This window comes from Martes martes, assembly GCF_963455335.1.
Source record: "Martes martes genome assembly, chromosome: 1".
NCBI classification, from domain to species: domain Eukaryota; kingdom Metazoa; phylum Chordata; class Mammalia; order Carnivora; family Mustelidae; genus Martes; species Martes martes.
The window spans coordinates 205,536,366-205,563,430 of record NC_137888.1 but is presented as its reverse complement, the minus strand read 5'-3'; the positions used below and the strand labels follow the sequence as shown (position 1 = coordinate 205,563,430).

Below are 27,065 nucleotides of genomic sequence, written 5' to 3'. Positions count from 1 at the left end.
TAACTCTAACACAGTATCCCAGCTTTGCTAATCAAAGACTTGTCCACACACCAGGACCTGCATATCAACATCATCCAAGAGTTTGCAACAAAGGCAGAATCTCTGGGCCACCCAGGACCTGTGATCAGATTCTGCATTTATAGTGGGACCTGTGTGGATTCACAGGCACATTGAAGTTGGAGAGATGCTGATCTAGATGAATTTCTCATGTATTATGGTTGACGTTTGTGGTAGGATAAGATTTGGGGGGGTGCTTTCCTTTGGACTGTAGGTGTTCAGCAGCATCCATTCAGAGATCACCAGATATCCCCAGGGCCAAATTATTTTATGGCTGAAACCAATGCCACAGAGCTTGAGAACTAGAAACAACCTGACAGAGCCTGAGAACTAGAAACAACCTGACAGAATGACACTCAAGGCCCACCACATAGTCACATACTCAGTGTGGACAGATCATTAGCTAGCAACAAGCACCATGTCTACAATTAAGATTGGACTACATAGGGGAGACAAGATGGCGGGGAAGTAGGAGGAGGCACTGTTTCAACCTGTACCCTAAAGTGAGCTGATTACCTACCAAAGAACTCCGATCACCCATGAAATCAGCCTGAGATCAGAATTATACACGTCTGGATCTCTACGGGGGGCAGAAGACGCCAGTGGGCAGGTAAAGTGAAGTGGGAACGTCGGACTGATATTGGAAGATAACCAAAAGGGGGAGGGAGCCACCAGAGGCGATCGATTGGAAAATAATACCCCAATACGAGAGTGCCCTGCATCTGGGGACCAGCATTAACTTGAAGTCTGGCTGAAAGCAAAAGAGCAAAAGAGCAAAGGATCGCGGGGGGAAATTGTGGGAATCAGGGCAGCTAGGGACAGGGGCTTAAGTCCCCAGAGCCAGGACAGCCTCCCCTGGCGCTGAGCCAGAGAGTTCGGTGGAGAAACCAGGTCTTGGTCCCTGAGCCGCCAGCCCAAGAACGAGTGGAGTCCAGCTCCTGTGAGGGGCTGGGAGCCACACCAGAGGGCAGAACGCGCACCTTACCTGAGATGCGCGCACGCGTCACCCTCCCCTGAGAGAGGTGTACGAACGTCCAGCCTGGTGTTCTGGGACCCGCGTCTTGCTAGAGCCGGAGACGCCCACGCCCCACACCCTCCCCTGGGAGAGGTGCACGCAAGCCTGGCACTTGTAGACCTAGAAAGACCAGGCAGTCCCAGCCCCGGCCAGCAGGAAAATCTCAGTGTGCGATCGCTGCTTGGAACCTCTCTGGCGGTCTGGAGCTGCCCAGACCAGACAGCCGCCGCTGCTGTGGTTTTGCATACAAGCAGGAGATCCTGCGTCCCCAGGGACCGCGACTCGGAACCTGCTCTGCCAGCGGCCCAGGGGCTGCAGCACCTGCAGGGGAGCAGACTGAGGCTTCTCTCTGAGAGGGAGGTGAGGGTGCAGTTTGCTTTCCTCTAAACCTCCAAAAACCATCAAAAGCTGTCAAGGCGAGAGAAAAGAAGTGAACAAACATAAAAACCTCCAGAGAACAAAAGCCTGAAAAAACTGTTTTCCTCAGAGCCCACCCCCTTGAGGGGGGCAGGAGGACTTAACTCAGGGAACATCATTGACTGAAAACCCACGTGGCAGCCCCCTCCCCCAGAAAACAAATCAGGAAAGAAAAAAAAAAAAGACTACAAGAGAACAACCACCACTACTTCATAGATACAACTTTTATTTTTAACTCATTCCCACTATTCTGGTTTATTTTTTTTCTTTTTTTATACAGATAATTTTTTAACCTATTTACCATCACAGTGAGATGTCCAGTACATCAAATTCCATAATAAACTTCTAACCTGAATTTTTTGATACATACACATGTGTTTTTCTTTTGATTTTTTATTTTTTTAATTTTTTAAAAAATTTTAGTTTAGTTTAGTCCAGTTTATTTCTTTTTTATTTTTATTTTCTAATATTCATATAGAGTTAAACTTCAAGGTAACCCCCTTTCTCCAATCAATGCTCCCCCTATAGGTAAACCAATTTTTAATCCTCCTTTATCATAGGAAAGTTGAATCCTTTAACAAAGATATCAAGATACATCCAGGAAGAATCAAAATAACCTTCCTCGCCCACACTGAGAATCTATAACCATGCTCCCACCTTTTTCTTCTGCCAGTGTCTCTGTGTATTTATGTTTGTCCTGATAGTATATAAATCTTATACTTGGGGTTCTTTTTGACGAGGTTCTTATTTTTTTTGCTTATATATATATTTTTTCTCCCGTCATATACTTTTATCAGTCTTTTTGTTGGTCTGTTTTTGTTTGTATACGTCATAAAACTTACCCTGGAGCCCATTTGGGCTGAACCTTCTCTTTTATCTTCCCTTTTTTTCCTGTCTCCCTATCTCTCTCTCTCTCTCTCTCTCTTTTAACTTTTTCTTTTCTTTTTTCTCTCATTTGGGTGGGGAATCCTGAGTGCTCAGAAGCGTTCCAGGGTGCACCTTGACTGCACCACGGTTGATACATCCAGCTACACCTGTCGAGTCATCTCACACCAAAATGACTAGGAGGAGGAGTCCCCAACAGAAGAAAAATACAGAGGATGGGCCTTCTGCAACAGAGCTAATGGCTATCAACATAGACAATATGTCAGAAAGAGAATTCAGGCTAACAATTATCCAGGCAATAGCTAGATTGGAGAAAGCCATGGATGACCAAACGGAATTGATTATGGCAGAATTGAAAGCCACGAGGGAGGATGTTCATAATGTTAGGGCAGAGCTGAAGGCCACCAGGGATGAGGTTCACAATGCTCTCAATGAGTTCCAATCTCATCTAAATTCTCTAAAAGCTAGGGTAACTGAGACAGAAGATAGAATTAGTGATCTGGAGGACAAACAGATAGAGAGAAAGGATCAGGAGGAAGCCTGGAACAAACAGCTTAGAAGCCACGAAAACAGAATCAGGGAAATAAATGATGCCATGAAACGTTCCAACGTCAGAATTATTGGAATCCCTGAAGGGGAGGAGAAAGAAAGAAGTCTAGAAGACATAGTGGAACAAGTTCTTCATGAAAATTTTCCCAATCTTGCGAATGGAACAAGTGTTCATGTAATAGAGGCAGAACGGTCTCCCCCCAAGATTATAAATTCCAAAAAAAATCCAGGCACCTCATAGTAAAATTGAGGAATCATAATTGTAGATACAATCTCTTGAAAGCCACAAGGACAAAGAAGCTCCTTATGTACAGAGGAAAGCCCATCAGAATACCGTCACACCTGTCCACAGAGACCTGGCAAGCCAGAAAGGGCTGGCAAGATATATTCAGGGCACTCAATGAGAAGAACATGCAGCCAAGAATACTTTATCCAGCAAGACTGACATTCAAAATGGATGGAGAGATAAAGAGTTTCCAAGACCGGCAAGGCTTAAAAGACTATGCGACCACCAAGCCGACACTGCAGGAAATATTAAGGGGGGTTCTATAAAAGAGGGAAAATCCTAAGAAAGCATTGAACAGAAATATAGAGACAATTGACAGAAAGAAGGACTTCAAAGTTAACACGATGTCAATAAAAACGTATCTCTCAATAATCACTCTCAATGTGAATGGCCTAAATGCACCCATAAAATGACACAGGGTTGCAGATTGGATAAAATGACAGGACCCATCCATATGTTGTCTACAAGAGACCCATTTTGAACCTAAAGATACACCCTGACTGCAAGTGAAGGGATGGAGAAGCATCTTTCATGCCAATGGGCCTCAAAAGAAGGCCGGGGTAGCAATTCTAATATCAGATAAATTACATTTTAAACTAAAGATGGCAGTCAGAGATACAGAAGGGCACTACGTAATTCTTAAAGGGACTATCCACCAAGATGATCTAACAGTTGTAAATATCTACGCCCCCAATATGGGAGCAGCCAATACGTAAGAAAACTATTAATCAAGATAAAGAGTCATATTGATATGAATACATTAATAGTAGGAGATCTTAACACGCCTCTCTCAGAAATAGACAGATCATCGTAGCAGAAAATCCATAAAGAAACAAGAGCATTGAATGACACATTGGACCAGATGGACCTCATAAATATATACAGAACATTCCACCCTAAAACAACAGAATACTCATTCTTCTCAAGTGCACATGGAACCTTCTCCAGAATAGACCACATACTGGGCCACAAATCAGGGCTCAACCAATACCAAAAGACTGAGATTATTCCCTGCCTATTCTCAGATCACAATGCTTTGAAACTGGAGCTCAATCACAAGGAAAAGTTCAGAAGGAACTCAAATACCTGGAAGCTAAAGACCACCTTGCGTAAGAATGCTTGGATCAACCAGGAGATCAAAGAAGAACTTCAACAATTCATGGAAACCAATGAGAATGAAGACACTTCACTCCAAAACCTATTGGACACAGCCAAGGCGGTCCTAAGGGGGAAATACATAGCCATTCAAGCCTCCCTCAAAAAAATTGAAAAATACAGAATACACCAGCTGTCTCTCCACCTTAAAGAACTGGAGAATCAACAACAAATCAAACCAACTCCACACGTAAGAAGGGAAATAATCAAGATGAGAGCAGAGATCAATGAGGTAGAAACCAGAGATACAGTAGAATGTATCAATGAAACTAGAAGCTGGTTTTTGGGAAGAATCAATAAGATCGATAAACCATTGGCCACACTAATCCAAAAGAAAAGAGAGAAAGCCCAAATTCATAAAATTATGAATGAAAAGGGAGAGATCACAACTAACACCAAGGAAGTAGAAACAATCATCAGAAGCTATTATCAACAGTTATATGCCAATAAACTAAGCAACCTAGATGAAATGGATGCATTCCTGGAAAACTATAAACTCCCAAAATTGAACCAGGAAGAAATTGACAACCTGAATAGACCGATATCTAGTAACGAGATTGAAGCAGTGATCAAAAACCTCCCAAAAAACAAGAGCCCAGGACCTGACGGATTCCCTGGGGAATTCTATCAAACTTTCAAAGAAGAAATAATACCTATTCTCCTGAAGCTGTTTCAAAAAATTGAAGCAGAAGGAAAACTTCCAGACTCTTTTTATGAAGCCAGCATTACCCTGATCCCCAAACCAGGCAAAGACCCTACCAAAAAGGAGAATTTCAGACCAATATCCCTGATGAATATGAATGCCAAGATTCTCAACAAGATCCTAGCAAACAGGATCCAACAGCACATTAAAAAGATTATCCACCATGACCAGGTGGGATTCATCCCTGGGTTACAAGGATGGTTCAACATTCACAAATCAATCAATGTGATAGAACAAATCAATAAGAGAAGAGAGAAGAACCACATGATCCTCTCCATTGATGCAGAAAAAGCTTTTGACAAAATCCAGCATCCGTTCCTGATTAAAACGCTTCAAAGTATAGGGATAGAGGGAACATTCCTGAACTTCATCAAATCTATCTATGAAAAACCCACAGCAAATATCATCCTCAATGGGAAAAAGCTTGCAGCCTTCCCATTGAGATCAGGAACACGACAAGGATGCCCACTCTCACCACTCTTGTTCAACATAGTATTAGAAGTCCTAGCAACAGCAATCAGACAACAAAGAGAAATAAAAGGTATCCAAATTGGCAAGGAAGAAGTCAAACTCTCTCTCTTCGCAGATGACATGATTCTTTATATGGAAAACCCGAAAGACTCCACCTCCAAACTACTAGAACTCATACAGCAATTCAGTAATGTAGCAGGATACAAAGTCAATGTCCAGAAATCAGTGGCTTTCTTATACACTAACAATGAAAATACAGAAAGGCAAATTAGAGAATCGATTCCATTTACTATAGCACCAAAAACCATAAGATACCTCGGAATAAACCTAACCAAAGAGGTTAAAGATCTGTACTCGAGGAACTACAGAACACTCCTAAAAGAAATTGAAGAAGACACAAAAAGATGGAAGACCATTCCATGCTCTTGGATGGGAAGAATAAACATCGTTAAAATGTCTATACTGCCCAGAGCAATCTATACTTTTAATGCCATTCCAATCAAAATTCCACCAGTATTTTTCAAAGAGCTGGAGCAAATAATACTAAAATTTGTATGAAATCAGAAGAGACCCCGAATTGCTAAGGAAATGTTGAAAAACAAAAATAAAACTGGTGGCATCACGTTACCTGATTTCAAGCTTTACTACAAAGCTGTGATCACCAAGACAGCATGGTACTGGCATAAAAACAGACACATGGACCAGTGGAACAGAGTAGAGAGCCCAGATATGGACCCTCAACTCTATGGTCAAATAATCTTTGACAAAACAGGAAAAAATATCCAGTGGAAAAAAGACAGTCTCTTCAATAAATGGTGCTGGGAAAACTGGACAGCTATATGGAGAAGAATGAAACTTGACCATTCTCTTACACCGTACACAAAGATAAACTCGAAATGGATAAAAGACCTCAACGTGAGACAGGAATCCATCAGAATCCTCAAGGAGAACATAGGGAGTAACCTCTTTGATATCAGCCATAGCAACTTCTTTCAAGATATGTCTCCAAAGGCGAAGGAAATAAAGGCAAAGATGAACTTCTGGGACTTCATCAAGATAAAAAGCTTCTGCACAGCAAAAGAAACAGTCATCAAAACAAAGAGGCAACCCACGGAATGGGAGAAGATATTTGCAAATGACAGTACAGATAAAAGGTTGATATCCAGGATCTATAAAGAACTCCTCAAACTCAACACACACAAAACAGATAATCATATCAAAAAATGGGCAGAAGATATGAACAGACACTTCTCCAATGAAGACATACAAATGGCTACCAGACACATGAAAAAATGTTCATCATCACTAGCCATCAGGGAGATTCAAATCAAAACCACATTGAGATACCACCTTACACCAGTTAGAATGGCCAAAATTAGCAAGACAGGAAACAACGTGTGTTGGAGAGGATGTGGAGAAAGGGGAACCCTCTTACACTGTTGGTGGGAATGCAAACTGGTGCAGCCACTTTGGAGAACAGTGTGGAGATTCCTCAGGAAATTAAAAATAGATCTTCCCTATGACCCTGCAATTGCACTGCTGGGTATTTACCCCAAAGATACAGATGTAGTGAAAAGAAGGGCCATCTGTACCCCAATGTTTATAGCAGCAATGGCCACGGTCGCCAAACTGTGGAAAGAACCAAGATGCCCTTCAACGGATGAATGGATAAGGAAGATGTGGTCCATATACACTATGGAGTATTATGCCTCCATCAGAAAGGACGAATACCCAACTTTTGTAGCAACATGGACAGGACTGGAAGAGATTATGTTGAGTGAAATAAGTCAAGCAGAGAATGTCAAGTATCATATGGTTTCACTTATTGGTGGAGCATGACAAATAATATAGAGGACAAGGGTAGATGGAGAGGAGAAGGGAGTTGAGGGAAATTGGAAGGGGAGGTGAACCATGAGAGACTATGGACTCTGAAAAACAACCTGAGGGTTTTGAAGGGGCGGGGTGGGAGGGTGGGGGAACCAGGTGGTGGGTATTAGGGAGGGCACAGATTGCATGGAGCACTGGGTGTGGTGAAAAAACAATGAATACTGTTACGCTGAACATAAATAAAAAATTTAAAAAAAAAAAAAAAAAAAAAAAAAAAAAAGAAAAGAAAAGAAAAAGCTTTTGACAAAATCCAGCATCTGTTCCTGATTAAAACGCTTCAAAGTATAGGGATAGAGGGAACATTCCTGAACTTCATCAAATCTATCTATGAAAAACCCACAGCAAATATCATCCTCAATGGGAAAAAGCTTGCAGCCTTCCCGTTGAGATCAGGAACACGACAAGGATGCCCACTCTCACCACTCTTGTTCAACATAGTATTAGAAGTCCTAGCAACAGCAATAAGACAACAAAGAGAAATAAAAGGTATCCAGATTGGCAAGGAAGAAGTCAAACTCTCTCTCTTCACAGATGACATGATTCTTTATATGGAAAACCCAAAAGACTCCACCCCCAAACTACTAGAACTCATACAGCAATTCAGTAATGTAGCAGGATACAAAGTCAATGTCCAGAAATCAGTGGCTTTCTTATACAATAACAATGAAAATACAGAAAGGCAAATTAGAGAATCGATTCCATTTACTACAGCACCAAAAACCATAAGATACCTCGGAATAAACCTAACCAAAGAGGTTAAAGATCTGTCCTCGAGGAACTACAGAACACTCCTAAAAGAAATTGAAGAAGACACAAAAAGATGGAAGACCATTCCATGCTCTTGGATCGGAAGAATAAACATCGTTAAAATGTCTATACTGCCCAGAGCAATCTATACTTTTAATGCCATTCCGATCAAAATTCCACCAGTATTTTTCAAAGAGTTGGAGCAAATAAAACTAAAATTTGTGTGCAATCAGAAGAGACCCCGAGGAGGAGAAAGAAAGAAGTCTAGAAGATATAGTGGAACAAATTTTTCATGAAAATTTTCCCAATCTTGCAAATGGAACAAGTGTTCATGTACTAGAAGTAGAAAGGTCTCCCCCCCAAGATTATAAATTCAAAAAAAACATCCAGGCACCTCATAGTAAAATTGAGGAATCATAATTGTAGATACAATCAATTGAAAGCTGCTAGGACAAAGAACCTCCTTACATACAGAGGAAAGCCCATCAGAATAACGTCAGACCTGTCCACAGAGACCTGGCAAGCCAGAAAGGGCTGGCAAGATATATTCAGGGCACTCAATGAGAAGAACATGCAGCCAAGAATACTTTATCCAGCAAGACTGACATTCAAAATGGATGGAGAGATAAAGAGTTTCCAAGACCGGCAAGGCTTGAAAGACTATGCAACCACCAAGCCGACACTGCAGGAAATATTAAGGGGGGTTCTATAAAAGAGGAAAAATCCTAAGAATAGCATTGAACAGAAATATAGAGACAATCGACAGAAAGAAAGACTTCAAAGATAACACAATGTCAATAAAAACGTATCTCTCAATAATCACTCTCAATGTGAATGGCCTAAATGCACCCATAAAACGACACAGGGTTGCAGATTGGATAAAACGACAGGACCCATCCATATGTTGTCTACAAGAGACCCATTTTGAACCTAAAGATACACCCAGACTGAAAGTGAAGGGATGGAGAAGCATCTTTCACGCCAATGGGCCTCAAAAGAAGGCCGGGGTAGCGATTCTCATATCAGATAAACTAGATTTTAAACTAAAGACAGTAGTCAGGGATACAGAAGGACACTACATCATTCTTAAAGGGACTATCCACCAAGATGATCTAACAATTGTAAATATCTATGCCCCCAATATGGGAGCAGCCAATTACATAAGAAAACTATTAATCAAGATAAAGAGTCATATTGATATGAATACATTAATAGTAGGAGATCTTAACACGCCTCTCTCAGAAATAGACAGATCATCGAAGCAGAAAATCAATAAAGAAATAAGAGCATTGAATGACACATTGGACCAGATGGACCTCATAGATATATACAGAACATTCCACCCTAAAACAACAGAATACTCATTCTTCTCAAGTGCACATGGAACCTTCTCCAGAATAGACCACATACTGGGTCACAAATCAGGGCTCAACCGATACCAAAAGACTGAGATGATTCCCTGCATATTCTCAGATCACAATGCTTTGAAACTGGAGCTCAATCACAAGGAAAAGTTCAGAAGGAACTCAAATACCTGGAAGCTAAAGACCACCTTGCTTAAGAATGCTTGGATCAACCAGGAGATCAAAGAAGAACTTAAACAATTTATGGAAACCAATGAGAACGAAGACACTTCACTCCAAAACCTATGGGATACAGCAAAGGCGGTCCTAAGGGGGAAATTCATAGCCATCCAAGCCTCCCTCAAAAAAATTGAAAAATCCAGAATACACCAGCTGTCTCTACACCTTAAAGAACTGGAGAACCAACAACAAATCAAACCAACTCCACACGTAAGAAGGGAAATAATCAAGATTAGAGCAGAGATCAACGAGGTAGAAACCAGAGATACAGTAGAACGTATCAACGAAACTAGAAGCTGGTTTTTTGAAAGAATCAATAAGATCGATAAACCATTGGCCACACTAATCCAAAAGAAAAGAGAGAAAGCCCAAATTCATAAAATTATGAATGAAAAGGGAGAGATCACAACTAACACCAAGGAAGTAGAAACAATCATCAGAAGCTATTATCAACAGTTATATGCCAATAAGCTAAGCAACCTAGATGAAATGGATGCATTCCTGGAAAACTATAAACTCCCAAAATTGAACCAGGAAGAAATTGACAACCTGAATAGACCGATATCTAGTAACGAGATTGAAGCAGTGATCAAAAACCTCCCAAAAAACAAGAGCCCAGGACCTGACGGATTCCCTGGGGAATTCTATCAAACTTTCAAAGAAGAAATAATACCTATTCTCCTGAAGCTGTTTCAAAAAATTGAAGCAGAAGGAAAACTTCCAGACTCTTTTTATGAAGCCAGCATCACCCTGATCCCCAAACCAGGCAAAGACCCTACCAAAAAGGAGAATTTCAGACCGATATCACTGATGAATATGGATGCTAAGATTCTCAACAAGATCCTAGCAAACAGGATCCAACAGCACATTAAAAAGATTATCCACCATGACCAGGTAGGATTCATCCCTGGGTTACAAGGATGGTTCAACATTCGCAAATCAATCAATGTGATAGAACAAATCAATAAGAGAAGAGAGAAGAACCACATGATCCTCTCCATTGATGCAGAAAAAGCTTTTGACAAAATCCAGCATCCGTTCCTGATTAAAACGCTTCAAAGTATAGGGATAGAGGGAACATTCCTGAACTTCATCAAATCTATCTATGAAAAACCCACAGCAAATATCATCCTCAATGGGAAAAAGCTTGCAGCCTTCCCGTTGAGATCAGGAACACGACAAGGATGCCCACTCTCACCACTCTTGTTCAACATAGTATTAGAAGTCCTAGCAACAGCAATCAGACAACAAAGAGAAATAAAAGGTATCCAGATTGGCAAGGAAGAAGTCAAACTCTCTCTCTTCGCAGATGACATGATTCTTTATATGGAAAACCCGAAAGACTCCACCTCCAAACTACTAGAACTCATACAGCAATTCAGTAATGTAGCAGGATACAAAGTCAATGTCCAGAAATCAGTGGCTTTCTTATACACTAACAATGAAAATACAGAAAGGCAAATTAGAGAATCGATTCCATTTACTATAGCACCAAAAACCATAAGATACCTCGGAATAAACCTAACCAAAGAGGTTAAAGATCTGTACTCGAGGAACTACAGAACACTCCTAAAAGAAATTGAAGAAGACACAAAAAGATGGAAGACCATTCCATGCTCTTGGATGGGAAGAATAAACATCGTTAAAATGTCTATACTGCCCAGAGCAATCTATACTTTTAATGCCATTCCAATCAAAATTCCACCAGTATTTTTCAAAGAGCTGGAGCAAATAATACTAAAATTTGTATGGAATCAGAAGAGACCCCGAATTGCTAAGGAAATGTTGAAAAACAAAAATAAAACTGGTGGCATCACGTTACCTGATTTCAAGCTTTACTACAAAGCTGTGATCACCAAGACAGCATGGTACTGGCATAAAAACAGACACATGGACCAGTGGAACAGAGTAGAGAGCCCAGATATGGACCCTCAACTCTATGGTCAAATAATCTTTGACAAAACAGGAAAAAATATCCAGTGGAAAAAAGACAGTCTCTTCAATAAATGGTGCTGGGAAAACTGGACAGCTATATGGAGAAGAATGAAACTTGACCATTCTCTTACACCGTACACAAAGATAAACTCGAAATGGATAAAAGACCTCAACGTGAGACAGGAATCCATCAGAATCCTCGAGGAGAACATAGGGAGTAACCTCTTTGATATCAGCCACAGCAACTTCTTTCAAGATATGTCTCCAAAGGCGAAGGAAATAAAGGCAAAGATGAACTTCTGGGACTTCATCAAGATAAAAAGCTTCTGCACAGCAAAAGAAACAGTCATCAAAACAAAGAGGCAACCCACGGAATGGGAGAAGATATTTGCAAATGAAAGTACAGATAAAAGGTTGATATCCAGGATCTATAAAGAACTCCTCAAACTCAACACACACAAAACAGATAATCATATCAAAAAATGGGCAGAAGATATGAACAGACACTTCTCCAATGAAGACATACAAATGGCTACCAGACACATGAAAAAATGTTCATCATCACTAGCCATCAGGGAGATTCAAATCAAAACCACATTGAGATACCACCTTACACCAGTTAGAATGGCCAAAATTAACAGGACAGGAAACAACGTGTGTTGGAGAGGATGTGGAGAAAGGGGAACCCTCTTCCACTGTTGGTGGGAATGCAAACTGGTGCAGCCACTTTGGAGAACAGTGTGGAGATTCCTCAGGAAATTAAAAATAGATCTTCCCTATGACCCTGCAATTGCACTGCTGGGTATTTACCCCAAAGATACAGATGTAGTGAAAAGAAGGGCCATCTGTACCCCAATGTTTATAGCAGCAATGGCCACGGTCGCCAAACTGTGGAAAGAACCAAGATGCCCTTCAACGGATGAATGGATAAGGAAGATGTGGTCCATATACACTATGGAGTATTATGCCTCCATCAGAAAGGACGAATACCCAACTTTTGTAGCAACATGGACAGGACTGGAAGAGATTATGTTGAGTGAAATAAGTCAAACAGAGAAAGTCAAGTATCATATGGTTTCACTTATTGGTGGAGCATAACAAATAATATAGAGGACAAGGGTAGATGGAGAGGAGAAGGGAGTTGAGGGAAATTGGAAGGGGAGGTGAACCATGAGAGACAATGGACTCTGAAAAACAACCTGAGGGTTTTGAAGGGGCGGGGTGGGAGGGTGGGGGAACCAGGTGGTGGGTATTAGGGAGGGCACAGATTGCATGGAGCACTGGGTGTGGTGAAAAAACAATGAATACTGTTACGCTGAAAATAAATAAAAAATTAAAAAAAAAAAAAAAAGAAGAGACCCCGAATTGCTAAGGAAGTGTTGAAAAACAAAAATAAAAATGGTGGCATCACGTTACCTGATTTCAAGCTTTACTACAAAGCTGTGATCACCAAGACAGCATGGTACTGGCATAAAAACAGACACATAGACCAGAGGAACAAAGTAGAGAGCCCAGATATGGATCCTCAACTCTATGGTCAAATAATCTTCGACAAAATAGGAAAAAATATCCAGTGGAAAAAAGACAGTCTCTTCAATAAATGGTGCTGGGAAAACTGGACAGCTATATGGAGAAGAATGAAACTTGACCATTCTCTTACACCATACACAAAGATAAACTCGAAATGGATAAAAGACCTCAACGTGAGACAGGAATCCATCAGAATCCTCGAGGAGAACATAGGGAGTAACCTCTTTTATATCAGCCACAGCAACTTCTTTCAAGATATGTCTCCAAAGGCAAAGGAAACAAAGGCAAAGATGAACTTTTGGGACTTCATCAAGATCAAAAGCTTCTGCACAGCAAAAGAAACAGTCAACAAAACAAAGAGGCAACCCACGGAATGGGAGAAGATATTTGCAAATGACAGTACAGACAAAAGGTTGATATCCAGGATCTATAAAGAATTCCTCAAACTAAACACCTACAAAACAGCTAATCATATCAAAAAATGGGCAGAAGATATGAACAGACACTTCTCCAATGAAGACATACAAATGGCTACCAGACACATGAAAAAATGTTCATCGTCACTAGCCATCAGGGAGATTCAAATCAAAACCACATTGAGATACCACCTGACACCAGTTAGAATGGCCAAAATTAGCAAGACAGGAAACAACGTGTGTTGGAGAGGATGTGGAGAAAGGGGAACCCTCTTACACTGTTGGTGGGAATGCAAACTGGTGCAGCCACTTTGGAGAACAGTGTGGAGATTCCTCAGGAAATTAAAAATAGAGCTTCCCTATGACCCTGCAATTGCACTGCTGGGTATTTACCCCAAAGATACAGATGGAGTGAAAAGAAGGGCCATCTGTACCCCAATGTTTATAGCAGCAATGGCCACGGTCGCCAAACTGTGGAAAGAACCAAGATGTCCTTCAATGGATGAATGGATAAGGAAGATGTGGTCCATATACACTATGGAGTATTATGCCTCCATCAGAAAGGATGAATACCCAACTTTTGTAGCAACATGGACAGGACTGGAAGAGATTATGCTGAGTGAAATAAGTCAAACAGAGAGAGTCAAGTATCATATGGTTTCACTTATTTGTGGAGCATAACAAATAATATAGAGGACAAGGGGAGATGGAGAGGAGAAGGGAGTTGAGGGAAATTGGAAGGGGAGGTGAACCATGAGAGACTATGGACTCTGAAAAACCACCTGAGGGTTTTGAAGGGGCAGGGGTTGGGATGTTGGGGGAACCAGGTGGTGGGTATTGGGGAGGGCACAGATTGCATGGAGCACTGGGTGTGGTGAAAAAACAATGAATACTGTTATGCTGAAAATAAATAAAATTTTTAATAAAAAAATAAAGTTTGGAATACTTAAATGTACTTCCTTGGGAATAAATTGTTTATAAAAGTAAATCAAACAATCCCTATGAGATGCAGGCTCATGTTATAGTACACAAAAATATCTAAACACATCTGTTATAACTATCAGCCATTTTATGACAAAGGAGCATGTGATAGCTCTTACCTTGTATAAAGTAATGCCTAATTGTAATGGCAAATGTGTTTTTTGAGCCAATGTGTGTAACGGCCAAGGTTTATTTTCAGAAGAACCCTCTTCGGTTTTGAAGGGGTGGAGGTTGGGAAGTTGGGGGAGCCAGGTGGTGGGTATTATGGAGGACACGTGTTGCATGGAGCACTGGGTGTGGTGCATAAACAATTAATTCTGTTATGCTGAAATGAAATTTAAAAAAAGAAGAAGAAGAACCCTCTTCTCTGCCTTAAAAAAGAATAATAGACCCTGTCTGGAGACAGCAGAGCTGGGTCCGCACCACATGTTAATTCTTTGACGATAAAAAGATCTAATCCAGTTGGGTTACTAGGTCTTAGATTTGAAGAAAATTATAACTTGGAGCTAAGATAAGATGCTAGGAGACTCACACATCAAAAAGGGGGCAAGTTCAGAGAAAGGGAGTAAAAGGAACTTAAAAATTACCAAAAACTGGCTTCACTTGACCTCTAACCCTGTCTTTTGGGAATTGAGATCCATTAGGAAAACATCCTTTCTGTCCAGAGGACTTTTCCACTTGGGAATCATGTGCTTAGAGACTGGAGTCACAAAAGGGCAATGTGCCTAATGAGTAGATACAAAGAGCTCTAAATACTAAATACTTCCTTGTCTCCTGTCCTTCAGCCTGTGAAACCTTGGATGTGAAAGCATGCTCCTTGTCTGTTTGTTCCAAATCCCAATTCTGGCTGGAGTCTGATGCTTCACTCCCTGCTGCCTCGGACGAGGACAGAGCTTTCGGCCCTATCATCTGCTCTCCAGGGAGGAATTCAGACTTCCACAGGACACCTTCCTGTCAGACACCCCAGCCAGGTGAGCCCAACACCCAACCGACTGTGGATGACAGGGTCAAGGAGAATGGAAGCCAAGAACATTGACCAGTCATCACCTGAGAGCCAATTCAACCTAGCCCAGAGCAAAAGATCCCTGTGTTTGTTTGTTTCATTGATTATTCAGTGCTAATGTCAGTTTCTTAGAGTGACTGCTACTCACCCTTTTGAAGGTCTTTCATATTCTTTATCATTAAACTTCAATTATTACAATGCTAGAAAAAATATGTTGAGATTGTTAAGCTCAATATGTGATTCTAATCCAGTGTGATTTTGTCCCCTGAGGGTCATTGATCATTGATCTGAAGCCAGCTTTACCTGTCACAGGGGAAATGGGTGCATGGGAGTAATGTCTAAACACCCTACAAGTCACCCCGCCCCAGGACAAGATCTGTCCAGCATGTCCATGGCGCAGAGACAGAGAAACCATGAGGTAAAAAATATCAGTATTTGGAACACAGCTGTCTTCAGGTTCTGACTTCAATCTTGTAACAACTTACTTTTCTACCAGAAAATTCACAGTAACCCCTTGGCCACCAGTTTAAAATTTCCAACCACAAAGAATGTAACAGCTCCATAAGTTTGTTCCCCAGGCTGCTGGTGATCAAGATGTTTCTTGCTGTTCTTAAACTATCCCTCAGTTTCAGCCAACTTCATGTATTTGATGACCATTCTCATTGGTTTTTATTATTATATGCCTATATGTTATTCTCTTTCTCCCTCTTTTATTTTTAAAACACTATCATCATTTTAAATGATTTATTCAGATCTTTATTTCTCAATTGACTTTTGGAACATATTTTGACCATAAAAATTTGACATTTTATTTAAATGTGTCTACCTACTTACTTCTGAGTTTCTTGTTCTATTTAAGTGGTTTTTCCCAACTACAATTTTTTGTGTAGTTTTATTAATGTTCTAATATATGCTAAGGTTACAGTAATACCAAGGCCATAATCCTCTGAGTATTAGTAAGATCTGAGAGGGGACTGATTTCATATTCTTCCAAACAGATATTCTTTTACACCAATATTTATTTAGCAATTCAACCTTGTCCAACAAAATAGAAATACAACATTGCTGTATGATAAATGTCCTTATACAATGAGACCTAATTCCTGACACATATAACAAATAAAAACTGAGGATCTTCCATAAGCCAGAACATTCTAGGAATATTACATGCTATATTCTTCATATATAAGCTTTTTCCAATTTAGTTATTAATCCACACTGATATCATTGATGATTGCTATTTTATATCCCATTTCAATTCATTTTGGTTTTTCATACAGATTTGCCTAGGACAGGTGTTTTGAAACTACTCATTTTACATTTTAACCTAGTTTGGGTTAACCTAGTTAAACCTAGATTAACCTAGTTTTTTCATTCTCTAACTTTTTATATTCTTAGGTCTTTTTATATTAAGCACATATATTCACAAAACTTGGTGAAAAAAACAAAAGTGAGTCAGGAAGGTAAATTCCATGCACTTTTGAATCATGTTTCATAACAGTGAGGACAGCACAATGAAATAAATGTGTGTACGATATGATGCCCACAGCAAATTATTGAATACAAAATGATAGAATTGTCATGGTGTGGGCAGGATTATAAAGCATGGTCTGTGGACCCTTTTGCATGTTGGATGAAATCCAGTTTGAGGATTAGAGTGGGCACCTTGGGTTTGTCAAAGGATAGAAAAATACCCAAAGCCCAAGAATGTCAATAAAAAGATGCCACATAAGACCTCTGAAATTTGTGTCTGCCACTGAGTGCAGCAGATCTGAAGATATTTCCTGGATGTGGGCTGCAATTTTTCAAAAGCCACAGTGTGACAAAAGCACTGTATGGGATTTGTTGAAAAATGTTTGGGAGATTGACTCTTCCAAAACTGCTTTTTACTAGCATCCTTGGAATTGCTGGAAGGATATATATTTATCAACTAATATTGGAACAACATTACCAAGATCAGATGGAATTAAAAGAAAAGTTGAAATTGGCATAAGAATCAAAAGAGAAGAAAAGTTAATACTACATGGAGATGAACTGTAATTGTTTAAAGATCTATTGAAATTGGGCGCCTGGGTGGCTCAGCGGGTTAAAGCCTCTGCCTTCAGCTCAGGTCCTGATCTCAGGGTCCTGGGATCGAGCCCCGCATTGGGCTCTCTGCTCAGCAGGGATCCTGCTTCCTCCTCTCTCTCTGCCTGCCTCTCTGCCTACTTGTGATCTCTGGCTGTCAAATAAATAATAAATAAAATCTTTTAAAAAAAGATCTACTGAAATTATACATTGATTATAAATAATCTAGTAGATCAGGAGCACTGAAAAGAAAGTTTTAAAAAATAAATAAAAATTTTTTAAAAAATAAATAATCTAGTAGAAAGTTAAAAAAAAAAAAGATGCCACATAAGAGAAGGGAGAAAGGGGCTAACCTCTTCTCCTATCAGGCCACATATAAAAGAGTCAGGCAAATAATGATGCAGGAGGTACAGGAAAAATAAGTCTTCTATGCTTGATATAAAAACCTCCAACTTTTGTTGTTTTGTGTACCTTTCCTTTTGGGAAGTGTTGGTTTATCCCATTGCTAATTTGAGGGGGGTGTACATATATATCACACCCAATTAGAAACACACATTGAGTTTAACAATCTCAACATACTTTTTCTAACATTGTAATAATAGCAATTTAATGATAAGGAATACAAAAGACCTTCAAAAGCATGAGCAGCAGTCACTCTGTGAAATTGACATTAACACTGAATAAATTAATGAATTATATATATACACATATACATAAATATATATTTTTATATATAATTTGTCCATAGGAGGCTTAAGAATTGGCATTTCTGCATTTTGTAGGGGAAAGTCACTGATCTGGCCTACTTGCATTGGATCCATCCCTAGCATAACCAGGATGGTCGGGGCTGAGAAAGGGGAATAACACAACCCAGAAGACCATGGTGTCCACTGTGTGTATGACTTGTAGAGTGTGAGCAGTCCCCACAAAAGGGTGCCAGGACTCATAACTCCCAAGGTGACACAATACAGGGGCCAGAACTGAATCAAGAGAGGACCCTAAGAAGGAGATCTTGTTCAATTCATCAGATGCCTTTGCAATACGATGAATACAGTAGGCGCAGTGGGAGAGGCAGTGTGGACATGGATATCCCTGTGCCTTGAGGGTCCAGAGGTAGAGAGGCCACTTTCCTCCTCAGGATGTCTGATGACATCTCTCCTCAGTCTCCCTCCTGTTCATTCCCCTTGCAGCACTGACTTTGCTTCTTCGACTTGAACCTTAGAAACAAGTACCTTCTTTGAGGATTTTGCACTGGCCATTCCCTCTGATGGACACACACTTCCCCCATATTCCTTCATCTATCCCTCTGTCTTACTTGAAATCTATATTCCAATATCACCTTGTTTGCGGAATGTCTTACATACCCAGGAAAATGGCATGCCCTATTCACTCTATGCTTTACCCCTGCTTTCATTTTCTTCATACCATCTGCCACCATCTGAAATGCTTTTTAATTTTCTTATTTGTTAATGTATTTTTTTCTCCATCAGTGAATACTAAGGATTTTTATTCTTTACCACCCCTAGTCCTTGCCTAGACAATGCCTAAAATGCAGACAACACTCATTTTATGTTTGGGAAAAAAGTAAGTAGAGCAAAAATTCCAGAACTATGGGGGTGTAGAGGTTCCCCTGAAGTGTACCATATCTATGCACAACATATTAAAGTAAATTTCTAGAATATAAAATTTTAAAAGTAGCATTTAAAAACTGAGAGTAATACAAGATTGTGTGAAAATTAGTCATGCTGTTTGCTTCTGTCCTTGAAGTCACCTTCACCACATGGAACCAGGAAATGATACACAAATTTCAGAGTTTCACCTTCTGGGCTTATCTGAAGATCCAGAACTGCAGCCTCTCATATTTTGGGTTTTCCTCTCCATGTACCTAATCACCATGTTTGGAAACGTGCTCATCATCTTGGCCATCAGTTCAGACTCCCACCTCCACACCCCCATGTACTTTTTCCTTGACAACCTGTCCTTTGTTGACATCTGTTTCACCTCCACCATCATCCCCAAGATGCTGTGGAACATCCAGACTCAGAGCAAGGTCATAACCTATGTAGGCTGCGTCACACAGATTTATTTTCTCATACTCTTTGCTGTGTCAGACATCTTCCTCCTGAGTGTGATGGCCTATGACCGGTTTGTGGCCATCTGTCACCCCCTGCACTACACGGTCATCATGAACCCCTGGCTTTGTGGACTGCTGGTTCTGGTGTCCTGGATCATCAGTGTTCTGAATTCCTTGTTACATAGTTTAATGATGCTGCAGCTTTCCTTCTGTGCACATTTCCAAATCCCCCACTTCTTTTGTGAACTCAATCAGATGATCCAACTTGCCTGTTCTGACACCTTTCTTAATAATTTGGTGATGTATTTTGCAGCTGTCCTGCTGTGTGGTGGTCCTTTTGCTGGGATCCTTTACTCTTATTCTAAAATTGTTTCTGCCATATGTAGAATATCATCAGCTCAAGGCAAGTATAAAGCATTTTCCACCTGTGCATCTCACCTCTCAGTTGTCTCCTTATTTTATTGTACATTGCTTGGTGTGTACCTTAGCTCTGCTGCTCCCCAGAGCTCCCACTCAAGTGCAGTGGTCTCCGTGATGTACACTGTGGTCACACCTATGTTGAACCCCTTCATCTATAGCCTGAGGAACAAAGATATAAAGAGGGCTCTGAAAGCAATCATTGGGGTTCCAGTGATGTAACAGCCAATCATCCTGGGGCTGAGGAAGTGCCCATGATTGCAGGGTTCACAGCCTCAGAGCCAGGAACTGATATTCTTTGATCAGACTTTGGATGTAGAATTGGCTTCTTCTATTTATTTCCTGGAATTTCCATTTGTTTGAATTCAACTTCTCTGTATATTTAAGTAACTCACTTTATTAACCTTCTTCTCTATCTGATATACAGACAGTTTTCCCCATAATATATTTTTCAACGTTTTTTTCCACTCTTGATCAAAAATATTTGGAAATTCTCATTTATATCATGGAGTACCATGGATTTCTCAAGAATATTTTCTACTTGGGTCACCTACATGCCTCAGTCAATTAAGTATCTGCCTTTGGCTCAAGTCATGATCCCAGGGCCCTGAGATTGAGCCCTATGTTGGACTCCCTGCTTGGTGGGGAGTCTTCTTGTCTCTCTCCCTCTGTCTGCTGCTCCCCCTACTTGTGCTCACTCTCTCTCTCCCTCTCTTTCCCTCTGTCAAGTAAATGAAAAAAAAAATCTTTAAAAAAAAAGAATACTTTCTATTTAAAGACCATATATCATCCCAAGTAATTTTCTCTTATTTTACAAAAGAATAGTTATGTCATATTATTCATACAGAAAAAAATACTAGTTTGATAACTTTGATCATTTATATAATTTTATAATAAAGGAAAGTATGAGATCCCAGTTTTTCTCTTTTGTGTATACCAAAACTTTGTATATCACTGCCTCACTGCTCATCCTGACAATGTAGAAAAACTTATAGTTTTTCCTATAGGTAGTCACTGTTCCAGTTTCCTTATTGGGCTCATGTTCTCCCCCAAAGCTGTGTCCACTGTGCCCACCACAGTGATGGGCAAAATGAATACCAAGTACATGTCTCCAAGTGGAGACACAGAAACACATATTAGAATAAATACATTAACTTCACATGGCCTTTGAGTCAGGGAAGATCTTAAATATGATGAAGAAAAGTTGAAATTATACTTTGTATTACTGAGCAAAGTATTTCATTTTATGCTGTCATAAAATACTCGTACTCACCGAAGTATGCAGTTTGGTGTCCATGTACAAGAATTGGGCTCCTCTCTCAGGGTAAATAATTGGTTGGCATGTTTACGGTGTTTTACTGACTCATCTTCCTCTTTCCACTGCATAGAAATAGGACTATTTTTTCCCTTCTAAATGAAATATCTCCTCTTTTCTAAATTTTGTCATAACCATAAAATGGGCAATGATTGAATAAAATCAATATCATCCATTATATATCATCCATAAATATCTTCAGGATCAAACGATGATTCATTAGAGAGACTGAATTCCTGTCCATTCATGTGATTCAGGTTACAACCCTTGTGCAAAGAGGCATCTCCTTCCAGCTTCTCTTGGTGATCTGGAAGGTACTCTAACAAAGTCTGTCTTCATTTCAGCCACCTAAAATAAATATTCAGAAGCACTTTGTTGAGTCCAAAGGAAACGTTCAAGGTTAGGAGTGTGAGTATGTACATGTGTGTGTACTTGTATACATCTTTCTCTAAAATAAACACATTCACACAATTTATGTAGACATATATAGAATTATTTAAATCTCATCTACTGTATTGAAAGAAAATCTAAAAAAAGGAGAGGATACAAATACAAAGAATAAACTTTTGAATCAACATAAAATAGGAAGAATGTAGAATTTTGACACAAACATTTAAAGTAGAATGAGTAACCTTAATTTTAATAAGGAATTGTTTATCTCAAAATTTCAAGGACCTCAGATTCAAAACCACATTTACATTTATGCAGTGGGAAATCACTGTCCAGCTAATGGGGCAGAATTGCCCCCAAACTTAAACTGATTTTCCCCTTCCAGGTAAAGTGAGATTTCACTACCAAATGCCTTTACCCAGAAGAAGTTCACTAAATGAGTTGAAAGTCTCAAACTCCCTTCCTAGAAAAAATATTTTTCTGAACAAATGTATTCAATTCCTGTTGTAATGAATGACCACATGAGTGGCCTAAAACAATGATTTATCCTGTTTCTAGAAGGTCATAAGCCTGAAATAGATCTCATTGGGCTACAAGTAAGAAGTCTGCAGGGCTGCAATCCTTCTGGACACTCTAGAGGAGAACTGACTCCCTTTCCTGTTTCACTTTTTCAGTGGCTACCTGCCTTTCTTGTCTGGTGCCTTTCTTCCATCTTCAAGCCCACAGGAAAGAGTCTGAAAATGTCTCTCAGATTCCAATTCTCAGTCCTCCCTCTTCCACATTTAGAAGACCATTGTGATGACACTAGTCCCATCTGGATATTCCAGGCTAATCTCTTTATATCAAGATCAGTGATTAGCAGCTTTACTCCATATACTAGCTGAATTCTCCAGGCTTGGTAAACAAATGTTTTCAACATTTCTTTGGGTTAGGATGTAGAGATTCTTCAGAAGCCCTTATTGTGCCTGTCACAAAGTCCGTTTCAAATATAAATTTTTTTATGCCAGCCAAGAGCCCTCATATAAAGACTTGAGGGTCACCTGGGTGGCTAAGACACTTGACCTTCTGACTCTTTATTTCATCTTAGCTCATGATCTTTGGGTCCTGGGATCAAGTCCTCCATCAAGCTCTGTGCTCTGAACAGAATCTGCTGAAGATTATCTACTTCTCCCTCTCCCTCTGCTCCTTCCCTGCTGTCTCTCTCTCTCTCTTTCCCTCCCTCTCTCTCCCTCTCTCTGTAAAGTAAATAAAATCTTTTCAGAATTTTTAAAAATTTTTAAAAAGATGAGCACTGGGGAGTTGAACCATGAGAGACTATGGACTCTGAAAAACAACCTGAGGGTTTTGAAGGGGCGGGGGGTGGGAGGTTGGGGGAACCAGGTGGTGGGTATTAGGGAGGGCACGGATTGCATGGAGCACTGGGTGTGGTGCAAAAACAATGAATACTGTTACACTGAAAATAAAAATAAATAAATAAACAAAAAAGGTGAGCACTAGGTGTCATATGCAACTAATGAGTCATTGAACACTACATCAAAAACTAATGTATGTACTACGATATGTTGACTGACTGAACTTAATTTTTTAAAAAGACTTGACCAGAGAATTTATCAAAACCCATAGAGTTACCTGAAAACATTTTCTTTCAAAATTACGAACACAGAAGTTTCCTGGTGGAGAAGACCTAAAACTGCCTACACATCACTGTAACTCAGAAACAGAGCCTTACTCTCAAACTGTGTCCTGCAGACCAAGACCTGCAGTATCAACACCACCTGGGAGGTTGTTGAAATGCAGAGTCCCTGGGCCCACTGGACACGTGATGAATCAGAATTTGCATTTTAACTATGAACTTTTGTGATTTGTATGTACGGTGAAGGTAGAGAAGTGTTGGTCTAGAATCATAGTTCTCACCTTCTCACTGTTGACCCTTGGGGCTGGATAAGTAATTTTGCTGTCTCATGGATTATAAGTATTCAGCAACATCGCTTGAGACATGGTCAAATATCTCCAGGAGCAAAATCATGTCTGGTTGAGAACCACTGTTGCAGAGTGAGAACTGGAAGCATTCTGACAGAATCCAATCAAGGCTTCTTCAAGTACTACATTTATAACTGTGATATTGCAATTTATAATAAAAAATACATAAAATAATATAAATATAATATAAAATATAAATGTAAATATTTACAAATATAAAATAAATATTTATAAATATAAAATATAAATATAGTATAAAAAATAATAAAAATATATATTTGGTCTTCATCCCCATTTCTGGCATAGAGCTTCTAAAACTTTGAATTTCCTAAATGATGAGAGCCATAAAGATGTCTTTCATCAGGTTAATGAGGTGACTTTGGGAAAGTACCTATTAAGAGGGCCTCCTTGCCAGGACCAACCATGTGATTAGAGAACTGGAACTTTAGTTCCCATGCCTTGACCTCCTGGGATGGGAAAGGGGCTGGAAATGGAGTGTAACCACAAATCGCCAATGATTTAACCAATTGTGTCTATATCATGAAGTTTCCATAAAGCTCAAAAGAATGATTCAGTGAGCCTTCAGACTGCTGAACACATGGAGACTGGTAGAGTGGTATACCTGGAGAAGGCATGGAAGCTCCACACTCTTTCCCCGTACTTCGTCTTATGCATGTCTTCCATCTGGCATCATCCTACCCATGAGGCCACACAGCTCAGGAAGGAAATATTCAAGAGGCATGCATAAACTTGAGCCAGGTGGTGGGTATTATGGAGGGCACATATGGCATGGAGCACTGGGTGTGGTGCATAAACAATGAATTCTGTTACTCTGAAAAGAAATTAATTTAAAAAAAAAACTTGAGCATGTACAAGCTCACCTACTGAGTCCATCACGTGACCACCTAAGGTCAGAACCGAGGTGAACTAGGACTCTTGGTAGAGAAGGTCTAAAAACAACTATCCCTGACTCAACACTGAACCACAGCCTTAGTACTCAAAGACTGGTCCATAGATCAGGACTGGTGGCATTAGTATCAACTGGGCAACAGTTTTAATTACAGGATCTCTGAGCCTCATCCACACCCTACCAAATCAGATTTGAAATTGAGCAGCATCCTCAAGTGATTCAAATACACATTAATTTTGGAGAAATTCTGGTCTAGAATAGTGTTTCTCAACCTCTCCACTGCTGACATTTGTGCTAGATAAATTTTTGTGATGGGGGCCATCCTGTGCATTGTAGGATATGGGGAGACATCACTGGACTCAACCCACTAGGTGCCACTAGCACCTCCTTAGTTATGACAACCAAGATTTCTCCATATCTTGTCAAGGGTTCTCTGGAAGAAAAAAATTGCCCCTGGTTGAGGACCACTGACCTAGAGCATGAGAACTGGAAATATTTGGTGGAGTTCCATTCAAAGTTCATCCCTCCTTCAGCTCATAACTCCAGGAAGCTCATTTAACTCTTCTGAGCCCTACTTTTACAAGTGTAGATTAAGGTTCATTATAGTACAGACATTACAGAGAGGAATTCTGTACAAATGAAATAAAACAATCCACACAGGATTCCAAACTCATTGTAAGGTGTGTGAAAAGATCTAAATATCTTATAATTAACAATTTTTTTAAATGGAGCACTAAATGGCAGCTCTAAATTTCTCTTATCAGCATGATACGTGATTAGTGAAGCATCTCAAAGAAAAGGGTATACTACCATCTATTTATTGCAAAGTAATGTACCCCTGTCTCTTGTTGAAGAGGGGAATAGCAATTTTCTAGAGATATCAGGACATCTTCTCTGCCATAAGACAATTCTTCAAAGGTCCATGAGACCTGGTGAAGCAGGTTCAGTCTTAGATTTGGAGAAAATACAAACTCAAAATTGGGATAAGATGCAAGAAAGTTAGTGTTCTGTAAGGCAGGCAAGATCTTGGAGAAGAAGTAAGAAAAACTGGATTCACCCGACTTCTAATCTGTTCTCTTAGGAACAGAGAATTGGCAAGAAAAAATTTCCTTTCTGTCCAGACCAGTGGCCCATGGGGAAATAATATGCTCCCAGGTGGTAGAAACAATGGTAGCAGTGCATAATGAGCAGACACAGGGAGCTGCAAATATCTCCTTTGCTGAAGTCCCTTAACATGATTAAATCCTTGTGTGGGACAAGACATGGTTACTAATTTGGGGTTCCTAACTCGGGTGGAGAACCCATACTTCACTCCTTCCTGCTGTCCTGTCTGTGAACAGAGCTTTGTTCTCCATCATCAACCATCCACAGACAAATTTGGACCTCCACACGTAGATTTTCATCTGACATACCCCATCTAGGTGAGTCTCAGAGCTCAGCAGGTATTTCAGGAAAGTGTCAGAGAGAATGGAACCTGGGAACCTTTATCTGAGGTCACCTGAGAGCTTAACTGGCTTATCCCAGAGCCAAGAGAGGATTGCATGTTTGTTTGCTGAGTTGACTACAAGGCTTAAAAATAATTCTTTTAATTTTTTATTTTTTTATTTTCAGCATAACAGTATTCATTGTTTTTGCATTATTTTTTAAAAGATGTGTTCCTTGGACTCAACAATACGGGGACCATTGTTGATCATACATGGTGGGAAGTCCAGCTGGATGAGACAGCAGTAGGAATGGGAAGTATAAAGGGCTTCCAGTGAAATCAGAACATATTCAAGGAGTTTTGCAGTTAAGGTGAGTAAGAAAACAGAGTTTTAGGCTTGGAGGTGTGAGCAATCAAGGGAGAGCATTTTTTAAAAATTTTTCAGATGGGGTTTATTTAGTTTGTTCTGTATTTATTAGAAGGATCCAGACAGTGTTTTTGTCAGGTGTGATCTGAACAGGAGGACAATTCATGAACTTTGCATCAAAAGACAATTTTTTATTCAATAGTGCTAAAAAACTTCTTTTCACATTCTTATAAATATGAAGCTCACCTGTTCCTTAAAATTTTTTCAATTTTGTATTTTCCAAGTTTGCATATTGTACACTTTTTGGGGAAATGCTTAGGTATGCTATGTGTGATTTTTCTGGAGGTTGATAACTTTTCTTGCAATAGATTTTCTTTAAAAGAATGGGCAGTAACATGCATATTTCAAAAGTATTTTTCTGTTAAAAAAAGTTATATAGGTTTTGTTTGCTGTCTTAATTTTGGTTGCATTCTTTGATGTTAACAGATTTTGTATAGTAGTA

At 39.8% G+C, this 27,065-nt stretch overlaps 2 protein-coding genes across 2 annotated transcripts in view; one reads left to right on the top strand and one right to left on the bottom strand.

Moving 5' to 3' along the window:
* The window catches only part of LOC308340084 (olfactory receptor-like protein OLF4), a gene marked incomplete at both ends in the record, with an annotated part of 133,927 nt that overhangs the window by 83,101 nt on the left and 23,761 nt on the right, over positions 1-27,065 (bottom strand). The window lies entirely within an intron of this gene.
* LOC308340141 (olfactory receptor-like protein OLF4) lies at positions 19,420-20,400 on the top strand (the record flags this gene model as incomplete). Its single annotated transcript, XM_080799320.1, has 1 exon — positions 19,420-20,400. Exon 1 carries the CDS (start codon positions 19,468-19,470, stop codon positions 20,398-20,400), a length of 933 nt encoding a protein of 310 aa, XP_080655446.1. The 5' UTR covers positions 19,420-19,467.